This window comes from Thermobia domestica, chromosome 1, assembly GCF_964235325.1.
Source record: "Thermobia domestica chromosome 1, izTheDome1.hap1.1, whole genome shotgun sequence".
Classification (NCBI taxonomy): Eukaryota; Metazoa; Arthropoda; class Insecta; order Zygentoma; family Lepismatidae; genus Thermobia; species Thermobia domestica.
In genome coordinates, this window is record NC_137454.1 from 364,800,993 (window position 1) to 364,819,773 (window position 18,781).

The following is an 18,781-nucleotide window of genomic DNA, read 5'->3' on the forward strand; positions in this document are numbered from 1 at the left end:
GTTTCCTTCCTGCAAGTTACATTGACAAACCTGTTAACTGCCAATCCAGCTATATTTAATAGTTATCATTATTCCACGAAGACCATCTGGAGATTCCCAATCCCGACCACATTGCTACGCACCACGACCAGCGGACTTGGCAGCGTACCTATCGATATCCAGGCCAACATAAATTTTAAATCTATTTGGAAGCGTCTCGGGTTGCCTTGGTGATGTTCATAGTTGTGACCCGGCAATGTGAAGGGGCGGCTACATGTTTATTCCGTAGAAAATACGAAAACTCGATGTAAGGGCCGTTCAAAAATTTTGTGGTCCCTGATCCAATTGGCCCAAAAGATCCAATATATTTCAATCAAAACTTTTGTTGTATGCCTTATATCTGGAGAACTACATATAGTTGTAGCCAAACCCAAACTGTCACTTAACTCAGTTTGGTTTGCTTATACCGTAGAAAATAATAAAACTCGATTTGGGGGCCGTTCAAAAATGTTGCGGTCCCTGATCCAAAAACTAATTGTTGGTCAAGATCGTAATTTTTTGATTCATTTTTTTTTGGGGGGGGGGGAAGTTCCCTAAAATTCTTGTTTCTTTGCAGAGATCCTACATTTTCTTTACACTCAGATTTTGATCTCCTGTTCCTTTTTCCAGCGGGAATTCATGCGGTTCGGTTTCAACGTTAAAGTGTAGGTCCACGTTTCATTGAGGAAAATTTGAGAAAGTTAGATGGATTGAATGACAACACTGATTACTAAATTTCCCTTAATAACCCTCTTTTCAAAGATATCAGTGCTGCGTGTTGCATAGCGTTTGAAAGGCCATTCCATCACCTTTCGAACGCGCCACGTCTAATCTCTGTAGAATAACTACAGGGTAACCAACAAGCAACATAAAATAAAAAATGGTTCACAACCTGTAGCGCTCAAAATGTTGAGAATAAGAGCCTTGTTCAAGTGAACTATTTTTGCTTAGAATCACCCATATTACCATTTGTATTTCCACTTTCTTGCAATTAAAAAAAAATACCCAACCAAAATACTTGCACTTTCTCTCAGCACGCCCTTGTATATGAAGTCATACAGGACTCGTTCCAGAAATTCAGAAAAAACAATGGGAGTGTAAAAGTTAAAGAATTCTTCACCCGAATTACTCCAACGGGTTATTTTTTTAATTATATTGTTCGGATCCGATGTCCAAGTATAATATAATTTCGCTGCTGAATGAATCAAATGAAATGAAATCAATTGAAAGGAAATCAAATTAGATCAAATAAAATAAAATCAAATGAAATCAAAACAAATAAAATGAAATGAAATGAGATCAAATGAAATAAAATGAAATGAAATGAGATCAAATGAAATTAAATCAAATGATATCAAAACAAATGACATTATATAAAATGAGATCAAATGAAATGAAATCCAATCCAATCAAATCAAATCAAATCAAATGAGATCAAACGAAATGAAATGAAATGAAACCGAAACAAATAAAGTCATTTTTTAAAGGAAGACTGTACATCAGAAAATAAAAGTAGACTTGAAGTTTTGTATTACTTACCTGTTAGCAAGATTCTTGATTAAACTGTAGGTCCACGTCTCACATAGGTTGCTTCTGAAAAGAACATTAAACTAAAAATCAAATGAAATGAAACGAAATGAAATCAAATGAAATGAAACTAAATGAAATCAGATCAAATGAAATTAAACCAAATTAAACGAAATCAAATGAAATTAAATTGAACGAAATGAAATCAAATTAAATAAAATCAAATGAAATGAAGTGAAATTAAATCAAATGAAAGGAAGTCAAATGACATCAGATGAAATGAAATCAAATCAAAAGAAATGAAATCAAATCGAATCCTACCTAATGAAATCAAATCATATGAAATCAAATGAAATTAAATCAAATGGCATCAAATGAAACCAAATGAAGTTAAATTAAATGAAATCAATGAAATGAAATCAAATGAAATCAGATCATTTTTTAACGAAGACTGTACATCAGAAAATAAGATTAGGCTTAAAATTTTGTATTTACTTACTAGCTAGCAATATTCTTGGTTAATTTTCAAATGAACCCTACAACATTATTAGCACTTAACGAAAAAGAAATGCTCAAAGATGAAACGTAAACAAATTAATAGAACTAATAAGCTGAACAAAGTTCTATTCGAAAGTGTAAAAACTCATGTACCTAGTATTCGAGAAAAAATGATGAAAAAATAATTTCTTTTGAAAAATCTAAAGTATTCATTCTGTACGATAACTACGGAGATAAAATTGGTACCGACCTATATGCTCATTATTAACCTCTTCATTATAGCTTTAGACTGACAATAACATATAGCCTAAAAGTATATTTAACTCATAAATGTTAATTTCTTTCAAACTAAACTATTGTACAAAAAAAAAAAAAAAAATACATGCAATTCACTTGATAATTTCACATTTACGCGAACAAAGTAACATGATTGAGGATAAATTCCCATGTGAGTAGTTTTCAAGAAAATAGCAAGAATGTGTAATTTGTTTCCAAAAACTTAAGTTTTTTATTTTATTGGAAGAAATTGTCATTTATTTATGTCCTCTTGTATACATAACAAGATACTCTGTTAATTATGTTAATTAGCAAATTGTTGTGTCTTTAGTTTAGTGGTGACACATATAATTACACTCACTACTTGTAAAGATTACTTTGAAAAGAAAATAAATGACGATTTTTTTTTTTTTTTTTTTTTTTTTTTTTTTTTTTTTGAAATGTGAAAGCTTACTAAAGCCTGTGACAAACGTCTTGGCATTTCAGCTAAACGAATAAACCGCAAGCTCTGACGCGACGTTGCCAAGTGGTAAAGGAGTGTGGCTATGGCTAGGCAGACAAACTACAGCGCGTATCAGGTGACAAAGAATAGACGTGGATGTGTGCAAAATAAACGTCGCAATACCGCTGGCCTCTCATTTGCTAGCAGCATTTAAAGGGAACTTGGAGCGCCGTCTTCAAATGCCAAGATGTTTGTCACGCCGTTTTAGCTTCTAATATTTAAAGTGAAATAGACTTGCTCCAGCATTGGTGTATTGCATGTAGCACATTAAATATTTCCCGCGACGGCAATGAAATGTTTCAGTTTAACGTTCCACGATTAACGTCCCATGCCTATTAGGCTAAGGGAAATTGTTGATTTAAGCAAATGAATGATGATTGAAGAATTGAGGGAATGAGAATGCAGGAGGAAACGGGAGTACACGAGAAAACTCATTGGACACGATGTTGTCCACCACAAACTTACTTGCCCAGGAATCGTAACAGAAACCACACACACATAAGGGGGAAGTGCTCTACCACAGAGACACCGTGCCTCCCGGTAGATACTCTGTTAACCCGACGTACACCAAGGGGTTACACGTAACACCACACACCAAGCGGGTAGGTTAAAAATGTCCACCACATAAATTTTATTTTCTCTCTCAGGAAATGTAATACCCTATTTTTCTCTATTTTCTACTAAGTATATGTAAACTGAGACAACTGAAGGCACAGGGGCGGATCCAGGACGGACTTCTGGGGGGTAGGTCGTAATACTGCTACTAATGTTAGAGCTACTTTTAAGAGCTCTCGGATGGGTTTTATTTACATATAAAATAAGAAAGTTTTCTCTTCTGGGGGTGGGGCGATCTTCCCAATCGCCCCCCTGGATCCGCCCCTGTGAAGGCATAAAATAGAGAAGAAATTACATTTTCTGGAACAGAAAATAATGATGTATTTGGTGGACATTTTTTAATCATCTCGTGGTGTGCGGTGTTACGTGTAGCTAGAGGTCTACACAGGCCGGAATTATTAGCCCGGGCCTATCCCGGCCCGTGAATTTACAATGTGAGGCCCGACCCGAGTCCGAAATATGTTTTAGCATTTAGGTTCGATCCCGGCCCGAGCTCGTGTGATAATCAAATGAGCCCGAAATAAGCCCGAATTACAGAAGCTTAATAATTAACCCAAAATTGCATTTTATTTACAGCAATTAGAAGTTTAATTTTGCAGTTGTGCTTTAAAATTTTTCCAGAAAGAACGGTGCAATATATCTCGTTGTACAATATTTACAAAGTTAGGGCCGTAAAGGCCCGAGAAATATGGTTGTCTATTTAAAAATTCACCTCCCAAGCCCGTGCAGACCTTTACGTGTAACCCCTTGGTGCACGTTTGATTCCATTTTTAACATCATCTCTGAAACTAGTAGGTCTTTTCCGTTTAGGTGTACGATGTTTCGCATCAGCTGTACCCGTAGCGACGCCTAGTGTCACAATCTTCAACTGGAAATAACCTCATGCACATTAGATATGGTAACATGTTACACCAAGGGAGAGTACTTTATATCCACCACAAAAAAACTTTGTTCAAATGGCTTATTTTCTTGAAATTTAAAGTACTGAATGACAGAAAATAAAATTTGTATTATTTTTGACACAAAAGCTGACTTACGACACAAAACTAAAGAAAAATTCATAACAATTCTTATCCTAATAAAAGTGTGAACAATTTTTAACCCACTTTGGTGTACGTAGGGTTAATGACCTGATTGTTGTTCCTAAGAGTCATAAGTAATTCCTAAGTGTCTTTTCCTATATACTCTTTACACATATACTGCTAATAAAGATTACTTCTTAAAAAATAAATAAAAAGTTTCTTTTTTCGAAATATGAAAATTTACTACTTCCCTAAAATTTGTCTGAAATAGAATAGTTAGTCCTACTTCAGTGTTAGTGTATTACGCGCAGCACATAAATGTTGCCCCCGACGGAAGCGACAAAAAGTATTGTCCAAGGAACATATAAAATAATCACTACGCACAGAGCAGCAATTTCCAAGTGTACACTCATGTCCAAAATTATTGTCACATGTCTATAAACATGTTGTTGTAGGAATGCAATTTGATAACGAATTTGCCCGGTATTTCTTATAATGTTAACTATGTGTATAACCAGCAAAGAAATGTATGCGGAAAATTTCATGTCAAAAGAGCAGTAATAAGAACAATAAAACGAAAATAAATATCCATTTAGCAAAATTTTGTTTTACTCATTCTAATTTTCGCATTTATAATTGTTTTCCTATGCAATTTACTACAAATATACATTTCCCGATTATACACATAGTATCAGTATTAAAAGTACCCTGCAAAATCATTATCAAATTATATTCTTACAAGAAGACAGTTATAGATATGCGACAATTATTTTGGACATGAGTGGTCCTGTAGAGTGTGTGTGTTTAGAATACTGTTGCTTGATTTGATTGATTTTGAGTTTATCGTCTTTTTCAGCAGCGAGACCACATGAGACATGGACCTACAGTTTAACGTGGGATCCTACGTACGTCAGCTCCACCGGAAATCGAACGCGAGTCTCCCACACCAAAGGCACGTATGGTAACCGCTCAGCCATGAGGAAAATCTCCAATAGTGTTGCCTCCAATGTTGCCAACAACCTCTGGAAAAAAAGGCTACATGTTCTTCAGAAATAAACTTCTTTACGCAAAAAATGGCTAGATTTTTAACTGCTAACCTATAACCCATATTGTACGGTAGATTTTAAACCCTTTTTTTTTTGTGTGTGTGTGTGTGTGTATATGATTATAAGTGAGTTATAGTAAAATTTGAAATGTTGAATTTTATTCGCTGAAGACCAACAAGCAACATACATGACTTTAAATTACAATAAAATCCATCAACAGCTCATGTGTTTTGCGAAAGTCAACAGCCAAATTATCAGTTGAATTGAAATAAGTCATCATTGATGACGTCGTAGCTAACCAAGACGCTGGAAGTGGATGCAACAACGTTGGATTGTGGATTGGTTATGTTTGTGTAGAATGTCATTGTCCCAATTTTCAGTAGTATTTCCTTCGACAGGTCATAGTCCTTATAAAAACTTATTAATTCTCCGTATACCGAGTTGAATCATCACGATTCCTTTGAGAGTTTTCAAGTTAATTACATATCCCATTTGATTCCTTTAATAAGCATAAACAATCTCTATAGTTTGAAGAACCGAACGGTTTACTAAATTTGTATCAGAAAACTTTTATTCTTGCAATGAAATGCGAAAATTAAAATAATTCAAAAGTAGCAAACGGGGCCGTTACGGGAGCGACATTAAAATTCTTTCTGAGTCGATAAGTATTGCTAACTAGTTGTAAATCTGTGGGTGGGGACAGAGAAGAAGAATGAAAAACAAGTGTTTGTTGCGTAATAAAACACCCTCTGTTTAAAGAAATCAATTAATACGATAATATATAATGACAAAGAGGCTAATTTTTAAAAATTATACTTTATTTTCAAAGAAAAAATATTTTTAGGATTAATTTAACGGCTCATAAAAAGTCAAATATGGTAAAAGAGTTTCATAAAATAAGCTATATTTAAGGCTATAAGCATTTCGTATATTTGTATGGCTAAATGCCTCTCCAAATAGGCTAGATCTAGCCAAAAATAGGCTAAATTGGCATCACTGGTTGCCTCCCAGACGAGAAATATGTCAAAAATCAAGACGAAACAGGAAATTTGACGAGTCACGCGGGCAATACTAGTTCATGCAAGTCTTACAAGGAGAAGGCAGACTTTGGTAAGTGAACTTCGGGGCTATTTTTTGGGAAGTGGTAGTGCACATTTAAAGAGTTAATATTACAAACTGAGAAAGCGCAATGGACAAAAATAACCGAGAAAAACCGTCCCAAAGTTTTCTACTCTCCGCATATATCGTAAGACGCGCAAACTTACCAAGTGACGGTGTGGCAGAGTGGGAAGAACCTGAGACTGAAGTGTAAAGGGCCCCGGGTTCGATTCCGATTCATGTCAAACTTTTATTTTCGTTTTATGCTTCAAGCAATATATTCGGCGAGTAGAAAACTTTAAGACGGTTTTTCTCGGTTATTTTTGGCCATTGTGCTCTCCCAGTTTGTAAAATTAACTCTTTACATGTGCACTACCACCTCGCAAAAAATGGCCCCGAAGTTCACTTACCAAAATCTGCCTTCTGCTTGTTAGATCTCAAATATTGTTGTAGTGTTCTGTAATTTATAATGTAAAAAAGTATAAATTGTTAAAATAATGGTATGAATATAATGAAGATAATTTATCAACGTTTAAAGATATGTAAGTCATTATACAATATACTCCAATAATAAATAGGGTTTGAATGTTGTTACATCACACTCTGTGTGAAGGTCCCGTGACGCTAAAGGATTTTGATAACTTCTAAATAAGAAAAAAATCAGCGCATAAACTTACAAAATGAGACGAGAAAATCTTTTCTAGAATCGAGACGAGACTTCTACAAAATTTAAAGAAAGAGAGACAAAAGATTCTAATTTCTCATCTCGTCGGCAACACTAGTCTAGAAATTTTTCAGAAAAAGAAATAATAGAAACTTCATGAGGACTCGAACACATATTTTGCATTCTCTACTGTCATGATTGTTTGTTATGAAACACTTACTAATGACAGTGGCTGTATTTTTTTTTTTTCAGTAGCGTCATTTCAGATTTGGCTTGCGGGGGAGGGGGGGACAAGACTCTTTGATATAAGTAAAATTTCGCGTTTTTCACTCACTTACTACTATTCTATTGATAAAATCTATATAAATCTCAAACTCAGGGGGCAAATGCCCCTCCCTGCCCCCCTAAATGACGGCCCTGTTTCTTTTCCCTAATCCTTGAACTATATTCTTCTTTCGTTGATCAATCTAGTTTTGGCAACCCTGATTTATCAACACTAGGTGCAAGTCAACAAATTTATGATTTTTAAGAGGAGAATCCATGTCATCCAGAGTTGACTCCACTTTATATTCGGTACGAGCGGTCTTTGGTTCGATTCCCAGAGGAGACACTCAGTGGAAAAGTGGAAAAGCGTTATCGGGCCAGCAATCCTGAGTGCGATTTTTCTGGGTTTCCCTCATTCACACCTGGTGAATGCTGGGATGGTACCTATCATACAGATCCCAGGCCACTTCCTTCCTCCCCCAATCATTTCCTAATTCCCTTTCCTAGGATACTGTGATCGCCAACGAGCGTCATCCCTCATACGTGACGAGCTAAGATGGCCACAGATGCCGAAATCCCAAAAATCTAATTCCTAATTCCTAATGCACTTCATATCACATCTAGTTCAATTTAGTGTCAAGACAAGAGGAAACTATGTACAACAGAACTGCACCTATATAATATAAGGCGTGTTTTAAAGAAAAAACTGAACTTTATTGGATTATTGCTCATTATAAAAGCTTTCAAACTTTATCTTCTTCAAAGTTCTTCCCTTTATTATCAATGCGTCATTGCGATTGTTCCTGTTTTGGAAATCCTACTGAAAAGTACGGTAACTTTTTATTTCTCGACGGCGTTCGGTACCTTCGCCGTTTTTTATTTTATTTTCCGCTATGAACTGAAAACGACGTCCTTTCAAAATGGTTTTAAAATTGGGAAATAGAAAAGAGTTTGCGGGTGCCAAGTCTGGAGAATAAAATGGGTAAAGCACAACGGAAGTCCGATTGTTTCGCTAGATAATTTATAAGTTTTTTCAGTCCGTATTTGGTAGCAAAATCCTACACTTATGCCCACGTCTTTACTAATCTCACTGGCAGTTGAACGACGATTTGCATGAATTACAGCGCGCACGATCTCAACGTGTTGATCACCTGTTGACGTTGGAAAGTCGTCCAGTCCTTGGATATGCAGCAACCGAAATTCTGCCCACCTTCAACACTTGAATCAATCATAGCGCTGCATTTGGCTCCCGCAGTTATCCTTATACGCTTTGCTTGGTTACACATTACTTTTTTTTTTTTTTTTTTTTTTTTACTTGAATGATTTCCTCAGTTTTATTCAATTTTAGACAAACGCGTTTCCAACTCCATTTTTTTTTTTTACTAACCCTTCAAGCAGCTTGCGCACGACGTCACTCAAACAGTAGTTACTTGACAAGTAACGCATAGATTGAAACTCAGTGAAAGGCAATCTTTTACTAAGGTATGCCTCCCAGGTGCATATGGTAGCCGAAACACGCTATCTAAAGTCATTGATCCACTATTTGAAAAGCTCGGTCTTCTTTTCTTGCACAAATCTCGTACTACAGCGAAATTAAACTACCGCTAATTTTAGAGTTTTTCTGTAATATCTTCAAAACAAATACTGTGAGGTATGCCGCTATTTACAGAACCCGCAAAAAATGCTAAGTCTATCTACAGTTACAAATGCAAATCAGATAGATGAGTTGTGATAATAGTATATTACATGCAAAATCGTATTGTCTAGTTCACTACGTTTCTGCTTTTCGAATATTTTTATTTGTTTTGAAAATATTACAGAAAAAAACTCTAAAATTAGCGGTAATTTAATTTCGCTGTAGTGAAGACTCTTAAGTTACGTCCTCCAGAGGCTGATAAGGAAATGAATTATTTTAAAGTCTGAGGATATGGGGAGTCAATACAGCCACGATGTTTGTAGAAGGCAGTGAAACGTTTGTAGAAGGCGGTGATGTCTGTTAGTAAGATGAAATTTATTTCTCGATTTTCATATTTCATTTTTCTTTTGTATTGTTTCTCGTTTATGGATTTTTTTTAAATTTTTGAAGGTTATTCGTTTCTCGTGTACCAAAAAGAAGCTTACTTTTCGAAAAAAAAAATTATCTATTTTCGTTTCGGACCAAAAAATTTTTGATATAGTATTTTTTTTAAGTGTTGCCATCCCTAGTTTCAAGATTCTCTACATCGATACTTTTTGATAACCGGCACACGAACTTAACATGTATGTTAACTATGTGCGAGTATAATCTCTAAAGTAATATATATATATATATATATATATATATATATATATATATATATATATATATATATATATATATATATAAAGAAATACAAATAAACGTTTGTTTTCCATAATGTTTACTTCCTTTTAAGGCTTGTGTGTTTATCTATTTTCCTAATTAATAGCTATTTTTGTCGATGCAATTTTGTAAGTGCTGTAGCCGTTTTACTATACTGATGTTATACCTATCAGTTCGCCTCCATGTATTTGAGAAAGCGTTCAACGGTATATTTCAACTCGTTGTCGTTGCTGAAACGCGTTCCGGCCCAATGTTGTTATCCCTCAACTTAGGAAACAGATGTTAGTCACTGGATGCTCAACCTTCACCACTTATTTCCTCGGAAGTTGATGGTCTCTCCCTCCTTTCTTCGCCGTGAATTTTAATCCAACCAGCTGCAAACTCCCTATATCACTTGCGGACGTTTTTGATATCCACGCACAAATCGCTATACACTTCTGTCAATTGTTAGTGAGTTTCAATCGCTTTAACGGTCGTTTGCGTTCAAACAACAAGTAACAGCTAAAACTTTGCACGGTAGCTCCGTTATAAACGACTACCAAGCTAAAACTTTGCGCGGTAGCTCCGTTATAAACGACTACCAAGCTAAAACTTTGCGCGGTAGCTCCGTTATAAACGACTACTAAGCTAAAACTTTGCGCGGTAGCCCCGTTATAAACGACTACTAAGCTAAAACTGAACGTTCCAACTAGTGATGGATCGTTCCTTACGCAGATTGAATACTCACAGAAACGAATATTGAAAGCAACTCAAAGTACTTGGATTCATTTCGGAATGTTGGAGTCTAAGGATTCAAAAAGTATTCGTTTGGATTCGGATGTAAAGTTAGACTTATGATTTCTCGAATCAATTCACAACTGACTTGAACAGATAGACAAGGCTTGGTAACGAAAACTTACACAAAACGGTAGACAAAAGACACGTTGGAAGCATATGGGCTATTATAGTGCGCATGCGTTAAGAAAAAACAACAACCACTTACCGCATTTGAACCGTCAGTTGTCTAAAAATATTCCTTCCTTTTCTTCCTTTCACTCCGCCGAAGCAGAATTATACTTGATTGTTTTATGAATAGTACCTGGTATGTTGCCGAAGATATACGAACTGCTACGAAACCAAATTGAATACACTGCCGAAAGCCAGGAACAGGCTTTTGAAAACGTGTTTCAGTACGGATATTCAAAATTCTAGGAATGATGGAAAGAAATTCAAAAGGCAACTGAGTAGAGTGAATCAGACCTTCAGAGCGACACATAAGTCTTTGAAATCAAAGTGCCCAAAGTAGTCGTTACTTTTTATGATCCTTTTTACTCAGTGGATTCAAAGGGATCCAATACCAGAAAGGAATCGTAATTCCCATCACTAGTTCTAACTTGGTGTTCACAGGTTCGTTTAGGAGCGGCTGGAGGAAACACAACAGTGTTGCCAACAGCCGCACAAATAGTTTCTTCAGCGTCTCCTGCCCTTTGGAGACATTATTTTTGGAATGACCCTCGTAAAATATAGACCTATTTCTGAACTTCCAAAATATTTTGTTTTTTATTGCGTAGAAGTAAAATATAAATAGACCCTATTGTTGTAAAATTGTTGGTTTTTATTTCAAATATTGCTGCTCCCACGGTAATGAACAGAAAATAAAATATTTGTTACGCGAGATAAAATACGTCTTTCGTGCTAGACGGATTCAGAAGAATTATTACAGAAGCGCAAATATCATTTTAAAAGAAACATTACAAGAACTACGAACCAAGAAGACTCCATTCGAGACATTAGATTATAACAAACTTTGCAAGACCTTGTCAATAGCTCGAAAACAAACACCAAAATGGGTGCTCGATTCAAGATGCCGACTATGACTCCTCTCATGCAGAGAAATATGCTGCGGGAGAGATTTGGAGTTCTCCTTTGGCAATCGAATTGTTCTGAGCGTGATACGAAAGTTTACAAAGAGGAAACCAAGGGGCTTCTCGATAAGCAGGCCGCAGAAATAGACTTTTTCACCAATCAAACCAAGGATTTATCGCTCTCTGTTTACCAAATCCGCTGTGAAAACAACCAGCGTCGAGATAATTTGGAGAATTCACAACTAAAGGAGATTCTCGGAAGAAGTGAGAAATTCAAAGAACTAATTCGGTGTTTGAGAATCGACTTAGACACATTGGAAACTTTGATTAGAAAGGAGGAGAAGAAGAAGTACGGCATTTTGAAGAAAGGGAAAGGTATGTCAGCCTTATCGAACGAGATCCCACGGTTGCAGAAAGTAATCAAGAAATTGGACGATCGTTTATATAACGCCACTGTCAGATATAACAAGACAGTTGAGGAAAACAGGAAGAACCGGAAAGAGATCCATGATTTGTTAAAAGAACGAGAACTGTTTTTCAAAATTGAGAAGGAACTTGTTAGAGATATTGAGCACCACAGAAACGTTATTAACAATCAGGTTGAAAATATTAAACTCAGCTTCAATATGGCGGATGAAGGGTATTCACGACAGGAAACTCTGGAACACAGAAACAGAACTGACTACATCACCCAAAGCGAGCAAATGAAGAAGTTGCAACGGTCGCTTGACAACGTACGAAACATGTACAACTTTCTAGAAATGATCAACATGAAACGTGGTGTACTGGTCGTGCAGGAAAAGAAAGAAGAAAAGAAACGTAATAAAATATTTAATATGAAGAATAAAATACAGGAGTACAATGCTATCTTAGAACGCATACGAAACATAAAAGGAATATATGAAATACAAGAAATTATGCGGAGGTTTAACAGACGTGAAATAATCAATAAGTCATTCTTAAATTTTACAATCTTCACAAACGAGGAGATAATTTATCTGTTCGACCAGGTGGCACGATTACGCACCGATATAGATAACGAAAGAGCTATAATCAGAATGCGAGAACAGAATCGAAACAAGACCATAGAAAAACTCGAAGCTGATTTGGCAAAAGCGAAAGCTGAGGCCGAGGACGCCGAAGTTAGCCGTATGGAGTCTTACAAACTAATGAACTCTCTACTTGACGGATTACTAGAACTATTCAACATATTGAAGTGCACAAACATGGAATTGATTCTTTTCCTTGGTGAACGAAACGTGCCAAACATGTACAATTTCAAGTTATTTGTCCAGATCGCCGAGCAACGATTGTATGAACTAACATGCCTAATATGGAAGCTGAATCCAAGAGAAATATTTGTTCCACCTCCAGTAGAGGTAGAAGTAGGAGAAGAGGAAGAGAAAAAACCAACAGAGATACCAGACCTGGTTTCATCCAAACCATCTGCAGTGTCAATTCCTGGCATTGAAATGTTAGAAACTATTATGCCAAAGTCAAGAGAAGAAGTCAGAACGGCAGTAGAAGAAAGATTTTATCGACGATCAAAATAGGTGCACAATGGAAAGCAAATGAGCCGAAAGATATGATAAATTAAGTATTTCTGGCGCAATCTGATTGCTGTAATTGATCTGGCAACCTTGATAAAAAATAGATGCGAAACTACTAATTCTTTGTTTTACTTCTAAAAATTTTTGTACTTGCTTTATATGAAACTCGCTCAAATGCCCGTTCTTTGCGCGAGGAAAGTAGATTTGCAGTAAGGTTACAAAGGAGCAATCAGAAAGTAAGGTTACAAAGGAGCAATCAGAAAGTAAGGTTACAAAGGAGCGATCAGAGAGTAAGGTTACAAAGGAGGGATCAGAAAGTAAGGTTACAAAGGAGCGATCAGAGAGTAAGGTTACAAAGGAGGGATCAGAAAGTAAGGTTACAAAGGAGCGATCAGAGAGTAAGGTTACAAAGGAGGGATCAGAAAGTAAGGTTACAAAGGAGCGATCAGAGAGTAAGGTTACAAAGGAGGGATCAGAAAGTAAGGTTACAAAGGAGCGATCAGAGAGTAAGGTTACAAAGGAGCGATCAGAAAGTAAGGTTACAAAGGAGCGATCAGAAAATAAGGTTACAAAGGAGGGATCAGAAAGTAAGGTTACAAAGGAGCGATCAGAGAGTAAGGTTACAAAGGAGCGATCAGAAAGTAAGGTTACAAAGGAGCGATCAGAGAGTAAGGTTACAAAGGAGCGATCAGAGAGTAAGGTTACAAAGGAGCGATCAGAAAGTAAGGTTACAAAGGAGCGATCAGAAAGTAAGGTTACAAAGGAGCGATCAGAAAGTAAGGTTACAAAGGAGCGATCAGAAAGTAAGGTTACAAAGGAGCGATCAGAAAGTAAGGTTACAAAGGAGCGATCAGAAAGTAAGGTTACAAAGGAGCGATCAGAAAGTAAGGTTACAAAGGAGCGATCAGATAGTAAGGTTACAAAGGAGCGATCAGAAAGTAAGGTTACAAAGGAGCGATCAGAAAGTAAGGTTACAAAGGAGCGATCAGAGAGTAAGGTTACAAAGGAGCGATCAGAAAGTAAAGTTACAAAGTCTGCAGTGAAACATTGTAACACTGTGGTTCCTGTATTGGAAGCCAAGTTTTGTAATGATAATGTTATTGTCTCGGGCGCTAAGTTTTGCAACGATAATTAAAGGAAAATTTCTGCTCGGGCTGCCAAATAGAATTACTGCGTGATATTACGAATAAGCAGATCTTACGTATTTGGGCGACGAAGAATATGAAACGTATTGTTTTCGGAATTCGATTCCTTATCTCTAATTTGCATATTTAATCTGAACTAGAACGAATAATTAAGGCACTCACGGATGAGCCTAATATGCATCAGAAAAATGAATACCTGACCTTGTACTTGAAAAGTGAAGGGTACTGATGAGTGGCAACTCATCTGCCTATTACACAAATAACATTAAAAAAAATGAATGAGAGTTTGGAGAATTGAAGTTGACTCCACGGGGCTCGAACTTCAGTTCTCCAAGGTAAAGATACAGTTTTGCTAAGATGGTTAGGAATTTAAAAAAATGATATATATATATATAACGAAAGATGACCTAATGTCTAATCGATCCTGTTTTCCCCATAACGGTGTCTCCAAGGCGCTAGGAAAACAGGTGCGTAGTTAATGGTTAAGTGATTTAAACATGCGGAGCAAAAATCTCACAAGCTGCAAAGCTGAAAGAAAGATTTTTCGCTAATGGCTTGTTCAGTTGGCTACACTGACTATCACTCTGTCACCGAAGTGTGTGGAGATAGCAAAAATAGTTAAAAAGCAACAAACAAGGAAAGTTTAATTTAAAGTTTAAAAAAAAATGAGTTAATTTAGATAAAAATTTCTGATGGTCAATGTAACCGTATTTCAACTTTTTCAGTTCTTCTAGGTATGCTAATACCGGTTAAAGAAATAGGCATATCTTTGAAATGATAACCACATAAATGCTTTGGTTCTAACGTCAAATAGACTTTTAATAAATTTAACGAGAAATAAGGTGATATCTACAAAAATCAACAAGAAAGTTAATTTGGATTTACAAAAAAAAAAAAAAAAAAAAAATGAATTAATTGACTTTACTGAAAATGAATCAGACTTTTGACTGTTTTGACCAAATAATATGATTTCTCTTAACACATTCTTCACTGTACAACGTAATATTCAAATTATTCAATCTTGACTGTAAAATTTAGCAACAATCTATTTCTACTCAACTAAACTGACAATATTCGATTCTTTATAATTACCATGACGTAGTTATACAAACAAAAATTTCTATTAAACTGAATATTAATTAACAAAATGATTTATTGTTTTTCCCCTAGGCATAAACGACTATTAAGTAATTCGCCCACAGTTACTACCTTTTTTTTATTAATAAAAGAAATGGAAATAAGTTTAAGAATCGGATTGCGGAATGAAAGAATTAATGGTTTAGGTTGCTTGCAAGACTCACTGGAGAGATAGTTTAGAAGCGATAGTATGCTTTTGAGAAAATTTAGTGCACTGTTTCTAATGAACTCTAATGAATTTTCAATATTAAAAGATTTGCATAAACAAAACATAGCTTTGTACACATACTATATCAGTTGGAAAATACTACCATTCACAATAAAAATCGTTACACAACACTAACTACACAAATATTTCATATTCAAATGCACTACACAGAAATATATATATATATATATATATATATATATATATATATATATATATATATATATATATATATATATATATATATATATATATATATATATATATAGTACTACTATTATTATAATTTGGCCAATTGATCAAAATAATTATATTGTCGACGCTTTCTGATTTTCTCACTGATTCCTTATTTTGCGAATACACGTTTCTCCATAGCTATGGACCCTATCTGCGTTCGTTGCTCAGATAGGTACCTCCGAAGGGATTTACTCGAGTATCTTAAGTTGTTTACCTTATTTATGAGACTCTAACGATATTACGAGATAAGAGTATTTACACTTATTTGTCTGAAACTTACTCAACATAGCACGTCTTTGGAAGCTTTATATTGATTGTTTCTTTTAAGAATGAGTATAATAAAAATTGACAAGTTACAATAAAATTATATTAAGCCTGTTTACCGCTCTGACACATATTTCCCTAACACAACCTATACAAATGTTAAAATTTGAAAAACTAGACTTTGACGCTAAATCATAGTTTACTCAAAACAGAAATTACATTACATTCACACATCTTAAACGCGATTTATGTTTAAAAGAGAAATAATCCATACTTGATATAAATAAATACTGGATTGCATATAAATGATTATAATGACGGCTTCAAGGATCTAAATATTGACACATTACGATTACAAATAAATGCATGATTGAAGATCAAATCAATGTATACAAATTTCATTAGTATAATAATCAAAACTTTATGGTACTTATTCAAGAATGAAATTAATAGTTCCTATATCCGTGAATTAATTTTGGAAATGCAACCAAGGCATTAGGCTATTTGTTTACTTCTTTTTAAAAAGAAAGAAAAAAAAATTCTCTAAATGTTTACGGACAGTTCCGCATGAATAAACAATGTCCCGAAGTTTCTAGGAAAAGGTGAGTATGGAAATCACGAATCACGGAAATATTGGCCATAGTCCTTCTTCAATAAAGAAAATAGCAGAATACTTTGTCCTACCTTAATAAGTCTTTCCGCTTATATTTCCACACTTCAGAAGAAAACTGCACTGTACTTAACTGACCGTCACAATGCTTCCTAATGTCCCTTCTCAGACCCCGCTGTCCTCTGGATTCAACTCCCGGAGAAGAGGTCCTCGTTTGTCTGAAGCGTCTGGGTCTTCCTGTGGCAAGGCATCTGTCTCGAGTATCGGGGATCGAACCCGTGTCTCCGTCCTTCATCTCCATGTTGTTGAAATGCAACGATGCGTCACTTATCAAATCCATCTGCACTTAAATTTCACTCGCACAGTTTATATATATATCCGCCATACATCGCACTACTTTTCCTGTCTTTGCACTTTATGCGGGAAATCAACGTATATAGAATCACAGACTCACTTCAAAATTACCAATTATGTAGCGTTACCGTAAGATGATAAGAATTATGTCTATCTGTCGATGTTTTAAATATTTGTATAAATAATCTTCTAACGACGAAGTTGCTGTGGATAACGCGTGGCTTAAGTAGCTGGCTGCTAACGGGTCTTTAGCTAGCCATTTTTCTGAAATTTAAACACTTAAATATATATATATATATATATATATATATATATATATATATATATATATATATATATATATATATATATATGTATATATGTATATATGAGTTGACGTATGCTTATGAATCGCGTGTTGGTGATGTTTTCACGATGAAGTGTCGACTTAGAGTAACCTCTCTTCCGTGTAGGCGTTCTCCCAGCTTTCCTTATTTTTTTTTTAAAAAAAATAGACGCTTCATTCTTCTCTTTGTGAATTTTGAATTTCGGATTCTGATTCGCCGCTTCAAGTTCGTGACATCATTTCCCAAAAATCGGTTGATAATTTGTCTTGGGTTTCTAGCGTCTCTTCTGGGCTAGTACGTGATGTTAAAGAGTTTCATAAGCACTTGCGAAGATTGTAGATAAAAAATTTTGGTTCCTGTGTGTCTGTGACGTGATATTTGCGATATCGAGGTACTTAGGTAGTGCGACAGTATGGCTGGAGTAACAATAGCAAATTCCATTACCGTTTACTGGCGAGGTAGAAAAGTGGGTGGTCAATTAGTGCGGTTACCGTCTTATGTTTTTTTTTTTCTGAAAAGCAGAGAAACTTCTTTACCTGGGACAAATGAAAGAGGTTCGCTTTGCTGCTAAATGAAACAAAATAAAATTTTCCTTGACTTTTAAAATAAATTGAATTTACATATAAATATGTTTTAATTTGAATATGTGAACAATTAATTGAATGTGTGAGCGTAATTGTCACAATACCCCCCTCCCAAGATGTAGCAAGTGCTGCAACAGAGTGAAGCACGGCTGCATCTAAGGAGAAGTAACATTTGATAAATATAAAAGTTCAAATTCTGACAAAAAGTACAAATACATGAAAATCCTAACCCTAATCTATGTTGAAGAAGAAAATTTATATATTCACCAAAAATCCGAACCCTAATGTTAAAATTTCGTGCAAGCTGAGAGAGATAATCTCAATCTAGATGAGAGGTCTCAGGTATTGAGTTTGTGATCAGTTCAAGCTGCTGGACACAAGCTTATGAGGCATGTTTTAAATAATATGACCTTATTCTTAATTGTCTCTTGGAGTTCTTCTTTATTTTCTCTGCGCGGGATACAACTTCTTCTATTTCTTCCCAAGTTCTGGCTGCCCTAGGTAACAAATCAACAAAACAACAATATTAAATAATCTTCAGCGTCTTGTATCATCGGGAAAGAGAGCATTGGTACAGAGGGTGGCATGGAGCTTCAATTCCTCCATGTGCGAGGGCAAGGCCACTGCTCGCACTTTTGCTTTTATTCTTCG

The 18,781-nt window shown here is 35.4% G+C and overlaps 1 protein-coding gene across 1 annotated transcript; it reads left to right on the forward strand.

Annotated features, from left to right (window-relative positions):
* The first annotated feature begins 11,496 nt into the window (after positions 1-11,496).
* On the forward strand, positions 11,497-13,378 carry LOC145664249 (coiled-coil domain-containing protein 63-like). Its single transcript, XM_081730750.1, has one exon. It carries the CDS (start codon positions 11,697-11,699, stop codon positions 13,266-13,268), a length of 1,572 nt encoding a protein of 523 aa, XP_081586876.1. The 5' UTR covers positions 11,497-11,696; the 3' UTR covers positions 13,269-13,378.
* Positions 13,379-18,781: the final 5,403 nt, after the last annotated feature.

Coding starts and splice junctions, on each gene's coding strand:
- LOC145664249 (XM_081730750.1), top strand. CDS start 11,697: ATGGGTGCTCGATTCAAGATGCCGACTATGACTCCTCTCATGCAGAGA.